Source organism: Euprymna scolopes, chromosome 37, assembly GCF_053919585.1.
Source record: "Euprymna scolopes isolate OS-2025 chromosome 37, ASM5391958v1, whole genome shotgun sequence".
NCBI lineage: Eukaryota > Metazoa > Mollusca > Cephalopoda > Sepiida > Sepiolidae > Euprymna > Euprymna scolopes.
This window is the reverse complement of record NC_136518.1, coordinates 32,014,965-32,033,389: the sequence shown is the minus strand read 5'-3', so window position 1 is coordinate 32,033,389 and position 18,425 is coordinate 32,014,965. Positions and strand designations below refer to the sequence as shown.

General features: G+C 34.6%; 1 protein-coding gene across 5 annotated transcripts in view; it reads left to right on the top strand.

Moving 5' to 3' along the window:
- Positions 1 to 18,425, top strand: part of LOC145261120 (von Willebrand factor A domain-containing protein 3B-like) — a 290,745-nt gene that overhangs the window by 246,365 nt on the left and 25,955 nt on the right. For 3 of the 5 annotated variants that reach the window (XM_080119362.1, XM_080119365.1, XM_080119363.1), the window contains 5 exons: positions 3,782 to 3,996; positions 12,197 to 12,373; positions 14,319 to 14,376; positions 15,273 to 15,435; positions 18,234 to 18,355. In XM_080119362.1, the coding sequence (XP_079975488.1) occupies positions 3,782 to 3,996; positions 12,197 to 12,373; positions 14,319 to 14,376; positions 15,273 to 15,435; positions 18,234 to 18,355 (735 nt within the window). The remainder of the gene's footprint in view (positions 1 to 3,781; positions 3,997 to 12,196; positions 12,374 to 14,318; positions 14,377 to 15,272; positions 15,436 to 18,233; positions 18,356 to 18,425) is intronic. The other 2 variants (XR_013864415.1, XM_080119364.1) reach the window with 2 other exon arrangements.

Here is an 18,425-nt window from a genome sequence, read left to right as displayed (position 1 = left end):
TGGGACAAAAGGCCAACAGACAGTACCTACACTCTTTCTCTCTCTATCTACTACTGGTTCCTGAGAACACCACCGCGTAGCTGACGTCAACTCTCCATTCTTCGTCTTTGTCTACACGCTGGACTATCATTCCAATTTCCACTACAACACTCACTTCTCTTCCCACGCGCGAACAAACGATAGTGACCCGAACTTGAGATGAACACACATTTCCTTTTCTTTCTACAACACCAGTCCCACAACGAACATTGGTTACACTCGCGCAAACATGAACACATGTTATATCTAAAACATTCTTTCAACAGTAAATAAACGACACGTTTATCTTATCCATCAATTGAGTCTTTGTTTCCTTCAATCCCATTCGTTTCATTATTTTCTTGTGGTTAGCTAGGGTATTATATCCTGGTCTGCAACACTGTCGTCACCATTGCCTCACCGGGGTTCCAAAATCGACCTGCCCTACTGCCACAAAGGATAACTGCCTTCTCTAAAGCTGTCATCTCAGCAACAAACTGATCATCACGAAGTAGGGTTCGAATCTGTGAGCCATTAAACACACCTGCTTTGATCTTCTCAAATGATAACCCTAGTAAAGCTGTGATAATGTGTTGGAAGCATTCACCTTCGGTTTCCAGTGCCTTGACAAATTGCTTCATCAAACCTAATTTGGTGTGAAGAACAGGAAAGATAATCTTATCTCTGTTTACAATTGGGTCATTTATGATATTTGGCATGCCTGCTTCAAGAGTATCTTGAATAGGCCAGTTCTTCTGGATCCAATGTTTTTCTTGTGCTCGGCTGTCCCACATACAGAGGAAACATCGAAACTTAGTGAAACTAAGAAGAAAGTCGACCATCTTTAAGTCTACACAAATGATCCAATTGTGCTCAAGATACTTTAATAAGTCCATGGCCATTTTCATATCATCATAGTCTTCCCGCAAATACACTGAGTGACCGACAGCTACTGCTTCATAAACATTGCTATTATTTATAAGAACACACTTTAGACTGCGTTTTGAACTAAAAACAGTCTCTATTTAGCAGGACTATAGTAAGGTACACCCAATTCTTTGAGAAGCCCGGGGATATAATGTCAATAAACAAACTGTCTTTCTTCTAAAAAGAAGGTAAAAAAAAAACTGGTCACGATTTCTGAAATATGATACTTTAATAGAGTGATCAACAAGATTTCTGTCTTGTAATCTTGATGCCAAAACTTCTGCTGCTTTCTTTGAAAACCCAAATCCTGCACTAAATCATCCAGTTCAGCTTGGGGAAGAGGCTTGGAGACGGAAAAAGATTCGGTGTCTGTAAAACAGTCCTCCGATAATGAACACTTTTCTGCCAATTCATTATCAGAATTGTCTTGCTTGTATCATGTCCAATGTCTTTATCGTCCAATGTCTTTATCGTCCAATGTCTTTATCGTCCAATGAAGCAAGCCTTTGAAAACTGGAACTTCTTTAGAGTGTGGAGCAGGCCAAATAGCTGAGGAAATGTTCAGATTATCTTATGTCAGGTTTTCTTCTTTTTTGTGTTTAACAGTCAGTTACATGGTTGGTGGGTTCACGCCAAATCATTGGAACTCCAAAAGGCAGACCTTTGCGTTTTCCTTTGGTCCAGTCTCGAAGAATTTCCTCACAATTGTGGCAAACAACATAAGGAACCCATTGCTTGTCTTGATCATCAAAATGAATTTCAAAATATGCGTTGTAGGTAGGCTTGTAGGACGATGATATGTTACGTCTCTGACGATCGAGTGTTTAGCATCCACATATGAAGCAGAAGGCATCTGACGTGATGATGTCTGCTTATGAAAGCCATGTTTGATCTGAAACAAAAGAAAAATTATAGTCAAGGAGGGTAGAAAATTCACAGCCAGTCCCAACTGCTAAAAAATATGCACACAATGTTCACTTGAATTTTTCATAAAGTAGAATTCTTATAACTTTTCCATGAAGCATTCCCATTCATTTCCTTATTTATTTAGCTTCTAAATGATGTATTATGACAGCCTTGTTCTTGTTTACATTCCTGAGCAAGGACCTTTTCAGAATATAATTTGACACAAGCCACAAAATTTAATCAATATCAACTTTAGGGGCGTCTCTGGTTTTCCTTTCCTGTTTATCCAAACATATTATTATCACTTCCTACGCTGTCTGATGCATTATTCTATTCTAGGAAATCTCTGTTGCATGAATATCTGAAGGATTTATGTCTGTACTGGGTATATATATATATATATATATATATATATATATATATATATATATATATATATATATATGTATATATATATGTATATACTCGGGTTTTTTAATATTCAAAAGTAATGGACTAATGAATTCAACGAGGTTGTTAGATAGTGCTCAATAAAAAGAGCTGATAATACTTGTTTATTGTTATATAAACATGCTCACATCCCGCTGCTACAAATAGCCACTTGTTTCAATCAAACAACAGATATCATCAGGCAGCGACTTGACTATTCAAAAATGAATTTATTCATTGAACTTTTGAATAGTCAAGTCGCTGCCTGATGATATCTGTTGTTTGATTGAAACAAGTGGCTATTTGTAGCAGCGGGATGTGAGCATGTTTATATAACAATAAACAAGTATATATGTATATATATGTACATATATATGTATATATACATATATATATATATGTATATATATATATATATATATGTATATATATATATGTGTGTGTGTGTGTGTGTGTGGACATGCTATCTATATATGTGAACGTGCGCTCATAAATGTTTTACACAAGTTCACATTTGTACAATTTCATTAACCTCAAATTGCATACAAACTGAAGCTTGTAGAGAAAAACTAATTTCAGATTTGAAATCAGCGCCTAAATTCCTTCAGAATCAGTTAAAATATCTAATGCAACTCAAAGTTACTGAATTTTTGTTCACCAGTGTTATCTGTTCGTGCACAGTAGTTATAGTTATCTAAATAATTGTTTAGAATACAAATAAATTATCGGTAACACAAGTATTCTGTTACTTTTCAAACACACTTTGTAATTTAAACACATATACATCTTTGCATGTTATAGGTTTTTACGGAATTCCAAATATTTGCCATTTGTCAGACAAAACGAAATAATTATCCTTCCCTTATATGCCGAATGCTAATCATTCAAATTGACGACCCCGGTAGACGCTATATTGATTTTCAAGACTAAAAGTTATTTCAATCTCGAAGGTGAAGCATTTTTCATGACATTTCGAACTCAAAAAAAATCTCTCGCATTACTTAATATTGACTAGATTACAATTCTAGGTGAACAAAATCACACGCTCTTATTGTATGTCAATATTACACAGTTCATTTTAATTACTTACACATGGCTAAATATCAAGGATTCTTTAATTTCAGATATAAGTGATAAATTTGCATTATGTATATAAAACCATTAATCGTTAAGAATCACATAATCTTATGTTAAGCGATGGCCGTGGATTTATGCAAATTTACTTTTCAAACGTAAATAACGAAATTCTTATATATTAGCAAATTATACTTTCCTGTTTCATCGCATTGAATTGCGAATCGTCCACAACTTCTTATTACTTAGACTTAACCATTGGATGTAATTCCTAACAATAATAAATGTTCTGTTATGGTAATACCATGTCATTTCCATTTTGTGTTTGAGTTACAGCAGAATTACAATTTTATTATATATAAAAAACATTTTTCATTTTTCATTTTTTATCATTAATTTTCCTTTTTCATAATCATGTTACTTTTAGTAATGACGTCAGTACCGATGGCTCAGTGATTTCTACTAAGAATAAGTTAATTCAAAGTGAGAACAGCTGGTCTACAACGAGGCCACATTCTTCCTCAACTTCACGTTTACAGCAGACAGAGCATTATCCTCTCCAATGGCCTTTTGTTCCGCCTTGTTGTAAAAGAAATCTACACAAGCACAGAGTGAAAATGTGCAATCGACATATTCATGCAGGTAAGTTTCTGAATGTTCTGTACATACAATTACTCGGACGCTGATGTTTAGTTTTCAAGAAGATTTATTCATCAGAAATCAGAAATCAGTGAGATTTCACTGTCCGCTGACCTCTACATATTACTTAAACTTTTCCATTAAAATAACGGCCTTCGTTACGTAACATATACATTATAAATAACAGTTAAAAAAACAAGATTCTGATCATAAAACAATTGAAAATTAACTAGTGTCGCTAATTTAAACTTTACCTAACTTTGAATTCAAAATAAATTGTGCCTAAATCAAATTCTATCATTCGTTTTGAAAAACAGTTTTAAAAACTTAACTTGCATATATTTTATTTTAATGAGATTTTTATACAAATCTAATTGATATCATCTAAAATAAATAATAAGACAAGAAACATATTTGTATTATTGATTTCAGTAATATTTACCTGATAATGGCAAGTTTTATATAATGATTTAATAATAATAATAATAATTCATAACCTTACATGAAAGACTAGCCCAAAACCTAAGACGATGTATACAGGAAGCAAGCGTTCCAGATCATGGCCACCGAGAGTAAGAAGGCGGCCTGTAAACTGAAAAATGTCTGCAGGCAATGTAGGTAAGATTTGTCAGACTGTCATACTGTCAGTACTATATGAGGGCCATTTGAAAAAGAGCAATAAAACATTTTTAAAAAGAAAAAGGAATACTTAAACTGAAATTTATTCATTATAAGATATAAATATTATCTATGTAAAATTAAGTAATTTTAAAGCAATATACAATTTAATACTGATAAAACTGAATTATGAATTTAGGGGACAAACAATTAAAGAAACATTAAACACAAATATTTTTGGGCCTTCGGAACAAGATCACAGTGTAGTATCTGCTTTGATGCTACACTTTACTTTTTCTGTCCTCGGTCGGTGGAGAGAAATCTTTCATGACTAACATTATTTTTGTTCCTATCCAGAGTGCCCCTTATTGGGAAGCTGGATTTTGCCCACAATATTATATGTTGAAATATTTAAATAACTGTTACTTTAAATATAGAAATTATATGTAAAGTTTTGGTTTTCTGTTCTTCTATGTCTATTTTTTTCCTCATGTTTTTCATCAAAATGTGTAGTGTATTAGTTGTCTCACAGGCCATCATCAGTGATCGCTCACTGGCGGTAACCTCTGGTGTTCCCTGGAGACCAAGTGACAACAAATCTCCCCAGATTTCTCTTGACCACTTGTGCAGATGATTGCATGTTATCGCAACAGCCGGTGTCACTGATTTCTCGTTGGCATCGGTCATTGGTGTTTCCTGGGGTTTGGGTGACAAAATGCCTCCCCAACTGAACTGCACACTTCCAGTGGAGATTTGGTTAGTACTGTCCCACCTCGGTCTTTCCATCCCCCCTGACCCTTCACAACTAGTTGGTATGGTGTGTATTATTAATATGATAATAATAAGGGTGCTTGTGCAGTGTACGCACGTGTATTTGATATATTATTTTCAAGTTAAATTAAATTTTGGGTTTATATTACTGTACACATAGATTTGAAAATGTTGTTAAAAACAAATATATAACAAATAAATGTTACCAAAGGAAAGATAAGTTACTCTTCTACCTATCTAGAAAGGTTTTTAGTGGTTTTACTCAATTTAAAACGTGTAATCGCTTCTAAAATCATATAACGTTTATCGATATATTTTAAAAAGAAAAATGTCGGCATGTTTGGTACAAAAGTAACTTATCTTGTCTTTGGTAACATTTATCTGTTATATATTTGTTTTTTTGATAACTTTTTCGAATCTATGTGTATAGTAAAACAAACCCATCGTGTAAATTATTTACAGTTAAAATGTTATAAAAAGCAAAAACTTGAAGTTTTAAATATATTTCAAAGAAATAAATTACGCCCGGTGCTAAAATATTGAAAATTCACCGATCGTAAAAAAAAATTAAAGAAATAAAAACAAAGCTGCCCGGAAAAATGCGAACTTTAAAATATTTGAAAATACTCAGTGAAACATTTTATTTATTATTAAAAGAACAGACTGAAAAATATATAAAAATTGTTTGTTTTGCAGTAAAAAAAAAGAAATTAAATTAAATATTTGACTTTCTCCAATAAAAATAAGTTCAAACATGAATCCACTTACGATATTTTGATTAAAATTATCCCAAATGTGCAATTATAATAATTATTATCCGAATGGAGAATTGTTCTTTCTCTTTAGACCTTACATGGACAATCGATAACACATATTGGTAGCCATATTTTTTTATTCCTGTTAGCGTGACCACATGGCTGAATACCGGAAGCTGTCTATACCTACAGCTTAATCAGGAAGTGACGTTATGCTATTATGTGCATCGGCCTTCTTCTTACTCTAGGTAGCCACGTAAGATGCGATGACAAAAGGTAGAACCACATTGCTACAGAAGGACAAAGATAAAGGAACTGCTCCCAGCAACTATAGGCCGATCACGTGCTTACCCACTTTGTGGAAAATACTGACAGCACAACTGAGGGAACAAATCAACCACTCCCTGAATAATCGTGGACTCCTCCCCGAGGAACAGAAAGGATGCCAAAAAGGAAAAAGTGGAACACATGATCTGCTATATATAGATCAAAAGATCCTGAAGGAGGTAAAAAGAAAGAGAAAGAATTTAGCCATGGCATGGATCGACTACCAAACAGCTTACAACTGGGTCCCTCAAGCATGGATAATAGAAGAATGCTACAGCCAAAGGATGATGTGGGCAGAATCTTTGTAAAAAGGAAAGACGGCGGCAGAGGACTGGTCTTCATAGAAGACTGTCTAAATGTCACAAAAAAAAAGAACTAGAAAAATATATAATGCAAAATACTGAAAGGATAATTATGGCAGCAAGAGACACTGAAAAAATTACAAAAAAAAAAACAGAAAACAGAGAGACAAATGATAATACAAGAAAAGAAAAATGGAAAGAGAAACAACTACACGGAAGATTCATAAGAATGACAAAAGATGAAAATAACGAAAACCCTTGGACATGGATGTGAAAAGGACATATAAACCGAGAAACTGAATCAATAATAAGTGCAGCACAAGATAACTCGATAAAAACCAACCATATCAAAGCAAAGGTCGATAAAACGCAAGAAAACAGCAGATACAGACTCTGTGAATAAAGAGATGAAACGATAAATCATATAGTAAGTGAATGCAGCAAACTGGCTCAAAAGGAATACAAAAACAGGCATGACCAAGTGGGAAGGGCAGTACACTAGGAATTATGCAAACAACTGTATTTGGAATGTACAAACAAATGGTACAAGAATAAGCCCGCAACAGTACTTGAAAATGAGAACCATAAAATCCTATGGGACATGGACATACAGATGAACAAACCCATCCCAGCAAGAAGACAGATGTCATAATAATTAACTAGAAAGAAAAATCCTGTCAAATCGTAGATTTTGCTGTCGAAGCTGACCACAGGGTAAGTATGAAAGAAAAGGAGAAACGGAGCAAGTACATAGAGCTAGCCAGAGAGTTAAAAGGGATTTGGATGATGAAGAAAATCAAAATAGTTCCGATAATAGTAGCATTATTATTTTTTATTCATTTATTTTTTTACAAGATGGTCACCACTTATCAAGGCCCGGAAGCCACTCAGAGATAAGGGTTATTGTAAGTACAGTACGTTAGTGTGGATATTTAAAGTGTCTACTTAAGGGGGCGGTTCATCAGGAATTTGTTTACGTTGGACTTGAAGATATCCAAGTTGTAGTCAGGAAGGAAGCAAGCAGAGGGAACAGAGTTCCACAGGCGTGCAGTTCTAAGAAAGAAGCTTTCTTCATGGAATCTACGTTTTGATTTAGGCATAGATAAAGAGTGGGGAAAGATTTTGACAGTGGATTCAGCTAGACGGGGTTTTTTTGTAAAAGATTGGTGAGGGGGGGACCAGAGATTGGAGTTCAGACGAGCACCTGCCATGAAAATAACGATAAAACAAGGATAGACTCGCAACGTCTCTTCTGTGGGAGAGAGGTTGCAGGGAAGAGAAAAGGGCATTCCCCACTAAGCCACAAAGTCTATTTTGTACTCTGTCAAGGCAGGATAGGCTGTTTTTAGCAGCAGTATTCCATCCTTGGACGTACTTGGCTTTTATATAGATAGAGAATTGCATCAGTAGTGAGATATCTTCTGGAGCAGTAGAAGGATCCCACCATCTTCCCAGCGACCTTGGTAACAGACTTGATGTACGTGTTCCATTTCAGATCAGGAGTGAAGGTCAAGCCCAGAAGCTTGTCAAAACATGGGGCTTCTCCTAGACGAGAGTCATCCATTTCAATTGATGTCAGATAGGGATCGGAGCGTTGATGATGTAAAGATAGGAGTTTGGTTTTAGATGCATTAAAGGTAACCAGCCACGTCTTCCCCCACTGAAGCACTCGTTCGAGATCAGAGGAGAGAGAATCAGAGAGAGCTTTGTCATTTACAGCCTTTGATGTGTTGCCGTAGATGGTCGTGTCATCATCATAGATGTCAACGAATGATTTAAGTATGTGTTTTGGGAGATCATTGATGTAGATCAGGAAGAGAGTTGGGCCCAGGATGGACCCTTGAGGGACTCCAGCATTGATACTGCAGGCCTCTGATTTTTGTTCATCAATCACTACTCTTATGAACCTATCAGAGAGAAATGATTTAATGATAGAAAGAATATTTCCAGTTATACTGTAGCTGGAGATCTTGTGAAGTAGGCCTTTATGCCATACCTTGTTGAAGGCTTTTTATGTGTCAAGAGCAATTGCCCTGGAAAAGAAAGCCTTTGTCAAGAGATTCACTAATCCCATGAGATATAACCGTTAGCACATCTGCGGTAGATCTTGCAGAACGGAAACTATATTGCGTGTCACTAAGAAGGTTATTTCTGCTGAGGTGATTGACTATTTCTCTATTTAATATGGATTCCAGCAACTTACTCATGACACACAGGAAATTTATTGGTCTAGGAACAATCCCGAAAAACTTTGAAAAAAGGATAGGAGAAATTGGAACCAGAGGAATGGCGGCAAAGATACAACAATTAACGATAAGGAAAACGGCTGAAATATTAAGGAAAACTCTTGAATGCGGAGAATAATAGACATGAAACACATGCGTGAGCCAGACAAACTGCTACAGAGGCAAAACATGAAGAAGCTTTACAGGAAATGAAGAACAATGAAGCTGCATATCAACAAGTTCTACATCCCCATCACGCATCCTTTCCCATTGCCTCATTACCGTGTTCCCCGCCCTCCAAAAAAAATTGTGAAACCAAAAAGCCGAGAAGGGTTAAGGAGGAGGGAAAGACCAAGGAGACAGTGCTGACAAGATGTCTGCTGGACAAGCACGAAGAGAACTAGGACCTTGGGGAGGCTCAGTGCCACTCAAATTCCAGTACAGACTAATGGCCGCCGCCAGCGAGAAATCAATGTTGAGAGGCTGTTGCGATAACATTAATTTATTTGCTAATGCTATCGAAGGAGGTGGAGATTGCTGGACATCTAGGGAGACTTGTTGTCACTCAGCTTCCAGGAAACCCCACAGGTTTTCAATCAAACCTATGATGACCTGTGTGAAAGCTCCATGTGAGCCAATAATAATAACATATAAATGACTATGTGTAAAAAGCATCATAAAGTATCAGTATCCTATAAGATCCTAATATATATTCATTTGTACATTTATCATCACTTATCAAATTCTCTCTCCAATATGCCTCCCAGACAGCTTTTACTCATAACCCATTTATTTTCTTCAATTAAGGCATAATTTTAAATTTATCAGTAACTGCCTCCCCCTCTCCCACCATTCAATCCTAATATCTGAAAGCACCTTTTTGGTCTCCCTCACCTCTAGAATTTAACTTTCCCCTACAAATAGACCCCTATAATTGTCATTTCTTTATACAAATTCAACATTAAATCTTTTGGACTATTCTAACCAGATATATTTTTTATTGCAGCAGAGAATTCTCAGTTATTACCCATGACATATAATCCCAATATAAGGGGCTACACCGGAAAAAAACAAACTTGATAACTAATCCCACCTAACTAAACCGGCCTAACCCTAACCCGCCTTACAAGTGACTTTTAGCACATTCATTTTCCCCTACTCCTCCCTCATTTGTTACTCATCTTCACTTAGTGATGTTTTATAGTCCTTTGTTTTTTAATACGAGTCTTTTACTACATAATCTTCATTTGCTTCCGAACTGTGTTACATTTTATTCCCAATATTTTGGTTTCCACTTATCTATAACTAAGAATTACTCCTAGAAGTAATTATAACATCACTTGGACCTTTTGGGATACGCTAATTGAAATCAAGAATAGCTACACGATCAACCAAGGAACACATTTTTTCACTTCAGACATGGGAAACGTGGAATCAAAAACTGAATCCTGAAATTAATTGCCGTTTCAAACATTTCTCTCCCGAAAAAGTAACGTAATGTCCATTCATTATATTCTCATGCCAGCTTTAATATTCTAAAAGTTGCAAATTTTCCATCACCAAACGCAATGCATTGAATCAGCATTTAAAGTGGATGGAGACTGCATTTCTCACAGAGATAAATTTAGTTCTTCCACTCCCAAACAGTCTCAATATTTTGTCTCTCACTGCACAATTATTTCACTCCTAATGTAACTTTCGCAAGACTTTGCATCCCTATTATGTTACCTAGCATCTTCTCTCCTCTTCTGATGAGAAGAATTAGGCTTCGAAATACCATGGTATAAAGATTTCTCACTTACCCTTCAATACATTGATGTATCATACTTATTGAATAAATGAATAAATCTATATATATTAGTGTATATTTTTATATCATCAATTTTTATTTATTACTTTATTGATCTCTATATCAGCTCCAAAACAATTTGTTGAGCATTGCATTATACTGATAATTCTCCTATTAAGGAATCGATCTTACTCTTTTACTCTTAACTCTTTTCACACACACACACACACACACACACACACACACACACACACACACACACACACACACACACACACACACACACACACACACACACACATATATATATATATATATATATATATATATATATATACTCTCCCCTATAGGAGTATCGACTTGGCAAAAGCATAAATAATGACTTCTATTCAGCATAAAGTAATTTTTTTTTGTAAAAGAAATGGAATACTTTCAGCTATCTGTATTGTAAAGGTAGAAGCTTGTGTGCAGCCTAATTGGCACGAATATATTTTCATAACTTGCGTTTCATCTTTGTAATAGAGTCGTCAGAATATACAAAATAGAACAAAAAAATAAGAAGTAAAAGTCATTGGAATCTTTGTTTGAGAATAATCCCGCCATTGGCTAATTAAAACATTAACCTGTAGTAGGGAATAACAATGAATCTGATTGATTATCTCGCTAAAATAAACACTACGTGAACACACGGTAACATGATTTTCATGCATTTTAAACTGATTATTCTTTACGAGGATAAAATTAAAGTAAAAAAAAAACAAAGTAATTCATTTTATTTGGATTCATCGAACTGCTGTTCTCATCTTTAGTGTGATTTTCACAACGTTTCGGTCAATGTAACCTCTGACCTTCTTCAGGTGTATCTTGTCGAACTAGGGAATGTTTTTGTCAAATTGGGATTTTGGACAGAATTTCGAACGGAACCCATTATGGAGGGGGTAGCCTGACTGGATAGAGGTCCTAAGCAATTGGCAATTGTATGGCTGACGGAACAAGAGCATGCTAGCCCCTTGAAGTAAATAAACGGTACCGTTCCAAATTCTATCCAAAATCTTGAGTTCGACAGAAACCTTCCGAAGTTTGACAAGATACACCTGAAGAAGGTCGATCGAAACGTTGTGAAAATCACGCTCAAGATGAGAACAGTAGTCCGATGAATCCAAATAATACGAATATCTAATCTTCATCTCAAATTTTCAGAAACGTCAAAGTAATTCATGGTGTACGATGTTATATAGACTGCTAACTTTATAAGTGTTCCATAGATCTATATTTTTCTTAGTCTTTTCAAATTTTCTCTGCGTGAAAAGGCGCCATTTTAAAATAGTTTGATTTGATCAAATCCAGAGTTTTAGATATCATCCTTAGCAGCAGAGTAACTATTAAAATTTTATACTTTTATTTTTACATTTCCAGCTTCAACAAAAACAAGCCGATTACGTCATAAAATTGAATTCAAGCAACCTATGTTATCTCACAAAGAAAGTCATTGTCATACAGCTGAAGAAGACAAAGAAGAAGAAAAGGGAGAACAAGAAGAGAGCGATGTATATCAAGAAGGCAATGTTCAATTGCAAACGCTTTCAGATTTAGGTAACTCTTACTTCTCTTTGTTCGAAAAAGAAAGGACTCGTCATCTCTTTGCTGTGCACTTTGACTATTTTACGTGTGAAATCACAAATATTTTCCACATCAAATTGTAATTAAAAACGATTCAAAGCAATCAACATTAATTAAATGCAATATCTTGATGATTACAATATCTTGATGATTACAATATCTTGATGTTTACAGTTTTTCTTCATTTAACAATGAAAGACATGATGCAAGTAAACATTACAAAATGATAAAAAGTGTGTATCAGTAACGAACATTTTTGAACAGTAATTGAACTGTAATTGAACTGTAATTGAACTGTAATTGAACTGTAATTGAACTGTAATTGAACTGTAATTGAACTGTAATTGAACTGTAATTGAACTGTAATTGAACTGTAATTGAACTGTAATTGAACTGTAATTGAACTGTAATTGAACTGTAATTGAACTGTAATTGAACTGTAATTGAACTGTAATTGAACAGTAATTGAACTGTAATTGAACTGTAAAGTATATTTACTGCGTTTGATGGCAGCAACAGATTATTTGCTGGAAAAAATGTCTTGTGTAGAATTTAAAATCGATAAATGTAACAATGGGTGCATTTTGTATTTGCATTGAATCCACAGTTTGCATCACTAGAATAATACAAAGAGTAGACAAGTAAGCCTCCTCCCCAAAACATGACACCTATAGAATCATTACCAAAACTCGCAATCATTTCTGCTATCTGATGCTATTTAATACAAATAACCTCTAGTCTGCGTCTGACTTACCCACCAACTTTCCTCCATGAATCCCCAACAGCCTTTCTCTCACCACAATTCAATTATTTAAAGAGATTAAGAGACACATGGGCGATCGTTTCATCGGTAGGAGATGTAATCCTGAATTTCCTTCTAACTCATTGAACCATAACATATTTTTTTATCTATGAGAGTTATCTCAAATCTGATGTCTAGCAAAACATTCCTCTGACTATTTCTGAACCGAAGATTAAAAAATCATGACACATCCAAGAAAGGAATGAGTCAAAGTTATTAAAAATGCTCTATAGAGTATCCAAGTGATCATTGAATGACAGTTAAAACAAAAACTGTTGGCCCTTTATAACTGAAACGTGGTGGACAAGTCATCGATGATACTCTCAACAGCTCAATCAATCTTTTCTTACAACAATGAGATCACACGATCATTTTACCGTGTTTTTTTTCTGACGCGTCATAAGCAGGAATATTTGAAGTTTGTTTTCACCTTCATACTTTCTTCATAAAGTCATTCTGGGAGAAGAGTGTCAGTGCGGAATTTTCCATTCTTTGTCGACTGGACGCAATTCATCATTTAGGCATCTTCACGGTTTTTCTTTACCCGAACTTTGAATTTCGTAAGCCATCTCGTTTTCTCTAAGTTATACGTTCCTTAAGTTCGTCTTCTCCTTTTCAAACAATAGCAAAGATCTGAACTCTTGTTCACTCTACTATAACATGTTTTCTTTTTCTATGAATCGTTGGAAAGAAGAAATTCATTTTTAAACGTTCAAAGAAACATTAAAAAAAGGTAAGTTCCTTCATGTAAACAAAAATGTTGTATGCAAATCTCATGTAGCCATTCCCTGGTTTTAATAACTATCCAAACTTCAAAAAGAACTATTTAAACATCATCATAACCCTGACACAACACTTCCTCTCAGCTGTCCAAAATTCTATATCCTTTCAAACCACACTCGATTTGCAAAATCGATTTATTGACAGCCTAAAATATTATTTCTCTTCTAACTAAAATTTTCTTCTAAAAATAAACATTGTATGAAGAGATTCCGGGAGAAACCAATAAGTATGAAACAACGCTCGCAAACAAGAAATTGAAAATGATCAAATTTTAACAAAATTCTTTAATTTAAAAAATGTTCTATTTGCCATTTTCTTTTTTTGTATTTGAAGATATGGAAGTTGAAAAAGTTATGTTGCCTGAAAAGCAAAACTTCAATGGGAAACATCGGTAAGAAAATAAAAGGAACGCATTGTGAAATTTACCTGTAAACATAACGTATTTCGGTCTACTTTTTATTTTAAATCAAATTTTGGACAATTGAATTATTTAAACTGCGTTTGTTTTGTTTTTAAAAACAGTAATATCATCAGATTTCTATTCCCCAACACATAATCATCGTCACAAGCGTTTTGAAAAACCTACTTGTTTACCAAATGAGCCGCGGAATGTGAAATTACAGTAAAACATCATTTTCCATTCACTTCCAATTTGAAATTAGTTGAATTATTCCTTCTTGTTTTGAAGGAATATGATTTGCAAAGCTACGTTTTAATATTAAGTGTGCGTGTGTTTGTGTGTGTATGTGTGTGTAATATAATCACTTTGAGACACCGTAGCGTAGTTAAACTACGTCAGTTTTGGTCAATATAAGATGGGTGATCATTTACACTTATTAAACGGTGTATGTGGGAGGAAGACGACCCCCCCCTGCAAAAACCTAACGTTTTCAAATTCATCTTCTTTAATCGGGATATATGTATTCGGCTTAGAAGAACCTGTTGTGAATTCGATATTCACAAAAAAATCCATCATTCTAGTTCTGTTCCAATCTTGTGCCAAGATTTAAATGTTTGATATCAAATTTTGTATATCACTTAATAAAAATCAAATTTTATATATCCTTTAGTAGAAATCAAATTTTATATATTACTTAATAAAAATCAAATTTTATATATCCGTTAATAAAAATCAAATTTTATATATCAGTTAATAAAGATCAAATTTTATATATCACTTAATAAGAATCAAATTTAATCTTAAACGATTTCAATTTAAAAATTCACTTTTCTCTCTTTATTCGCCAATTTTAATAAAAAAATGTTGTTTCATTCCTTCTTGTTCAGGACTAATGCGCGAAGCAGTTCGGTTAAGAGTTGGCTGAAACGAAATAAATTGTCGGCCAAACGGTTGACAATAATGGACGCTTTGTCGCCTACACTCATTCAACACACAACAAAAAACGTCCCAAGCATCAACAAACGTGTCCTTTCTAAGGTGTTTGATGAAGTAAGTAAATTAGTAAACTAAATAAAATTTCTTAATCATATTCGGTGCGAAATTGAAATTCCATAATGTCATATCTTTGTGTTTTATGCGATGTATATATGCAAATGTATATATTCAAATGTATATATGCAAATGTATATATGCAAATGTATATATACAAATGTATATATGCAAATGTATATATGCAAATGAATATATGCAAATGTATATGTTCCTTTCCTTAATAGAATAAATGGAATCGGGAACAAAAAGAATCATTTTCGTCAAGATCAAAGAAGATCGTCTTATATTCTGCTGCATCGAACTTCTCTTTCTTCCAAATTAAGGCATAATTTGATACAAATGCGAAACTTCTTTGTCGTTTCTCAAATACATTTGAAGATTTAATGAAATGAAGACTAAAAAAATAGTAAGCATCAAAGATAATGTAGAGGTAATCCAGGGGAATAACTGACTCCCCCATCCTGTATGGAAATGAAGACTTTGGCTTGCCCTTAACTTCGGCCGATAACATTTTTATATAGAAGTTTTAAACATTTACTATAAAATAAAGGCGTTTTCCTTCTGTAACTGTATTACACCATATTTTTTTAATGATACATTGCTTTTGTATACCCCCTCAACAGGTTTAATATCATGAAGATTTTTGATCATTTTAAATGCATCAACCAGAAGTATGCATTCTCGTCCATCTACTAACACTTTTACAGCAGGTAATTTCCGGTTTTTTAATTGGTCAGGACGAAGGTGCTGGTCTTTCTCTTTGGGCATTTTCCCGGTACTCTAATGAAATATACCGTTTTCCGCTACCAAATCTACTGTCTCATTCCTTCAGAAGTCCTTGTTTACAATTTCTCATTCATATGAATAATTAATCGGTTTTATGTTTAGCGATGGAAATTTCTGCGCCCAAAACACGCTTAACCTCGAGAAGCAGCGACTGATACGTTGCACCCTTCATTATTCGTCATGATGGCGCTCGTTTGACATGTTGTGGCAATCCTGACCTGAATATGCGCGTCATCCATCAATTGGTTAATGGTTCTTCAACTAGCAATGCCAGAAATTTGTCTACTGATTCCTCTGGGAGAAGACGAGACGTCGCATCACGAATTGATCGAATGCGTTGAATCTATTCGTCGCATAAGTAGTCATAATAAACCATTTCATTTGTTCCCCGTCCCCCCTCTCACTTTTTTGCTTGGCTGACTGTATACAGCAAGAGCGTCGCCACATAATGGGAGAACAGATTCGAATCTGTCCATGGCGCAGAGTTCATAAACTCCAAAATTTCTATCCATTCACTGATAGGCATGCCAATTGTGACGCCGCTGAATCCCGGAATTAGCGCGATGACAAAAGCATTGACGTGTACACCGCAACAGCTTGAAAAGGAGAGTTTAAAAGCCTGTCACAGAAGTGTTTTAAATGGGACCTTATTAAAAATAAATTTCACTTAATATCAAAAGAAAATCATCGACTTGTTACTTCAGTCAAAACTAATCCGACTCACTTGATATGTTCTCTTACCGTCTTTCATGGTCTCTGCGTTCTGTTTTTTATAACATCAAGTCTAGAAAATGAATTGCTGATGATATTTACTGCTTTCCCACCAGAGAAGGATTTGTAAAATGGAGAAAACTAAGCCTTAAAGAAAAGGTATACGTGCCCAATAAGGTTTCTTGGCACTCTCGTTGGCATTTCCCTGGGCATCTCAGTCTGACAGATAAAAGGTAACCAAAATGGTCCGGTTACTACCGAACTAATTATGAAGAACGGATCCTTGACGTATAACAACAAAGAACGGCCGATGAATTGCCGACAGAATTTACTCTTGCATTTCTTTATGTTTCAAATTTCGGATTTGCGATAATGAAGCAAGTCAGTTCCACTTCCACCACACAATCTGAATTCCTTATTGTTGCATCCACCACAAGTGGTGATGAAGTTTATTGATAAAAATAATAAATGAGTTTTAAAGTCATGTTAAATCGTAGCTCATCATATAGAACTGGACACAGGCGATTTTCTATTAGTAATTGTACTGTTGCATCATGTTACCGACTGGAATTATGCAATAATTTTTTATTAATAAATAGATGAAAAAATTAGATTCCGACGCTAGAAAAGTGACTTTCAATATCAACTGTGAGAAAGTATTGGGATGTGTGAGTTGGAGGAGTCACGTAGTCTCTTTTTTGTACATGTTGCAAGTGTTCTATTTTTTTTTTACTAAAATGTATTTTATACTTACTGAAACAATTACACTAGTTTGTATTCTGTATATGTTCCTGGAGGTAATTGGAACAAAGCCATGTCCACACAACGTTACCTTCTCGAGTAAAATGTCACTAAGAATCCAATACTAGTATTCATTTTGCACTAAGGTTTTTACAATGATATAGTTGGCTCTACATTCGCGTCACATATGATAAACAAAATGACGGCTAAACTTATTTATTCACTTTCATTTTATTATAACTGAAATTTAAAAAATTAATTAATGATATGGAGTTAAGGGCTAGTACAGAAATATGCACGACTCCCGTTCATTCTCGGACTACAACGGTAATATTTGTTATACCATAAAACATTCCAGCTTGTCATGGCACATCAATTTAATTTCGTCCTCTGAATAAAAAAGAGTAGAAAAATGTCTTGTATTTAAATACGTTTCTCGAATCTTTCTGAAATAAAAGTCTTTTTACAGTAAATAAAAGTCTTATTAATTCAGTGATAGATAAACTTCTCTCCATTTCTGTCGCCTGATATTGATTTTAACGAACACCTTTTTGCAGGTATTTCCGCTTGCTCACGTGATGCGAGACAAAAACATGCAAATGACATTAGTAAATCCAATTGGCATCGATCTGGCGGCGTACGAAAAGAAACTACAGAAGACAATTAAACTGTACACGAGGTAAATTTTCACCTAATCAACACAAAAATAAAGAAAAAGCAAACTTATTTCAGTGCATTTACTTGAAATT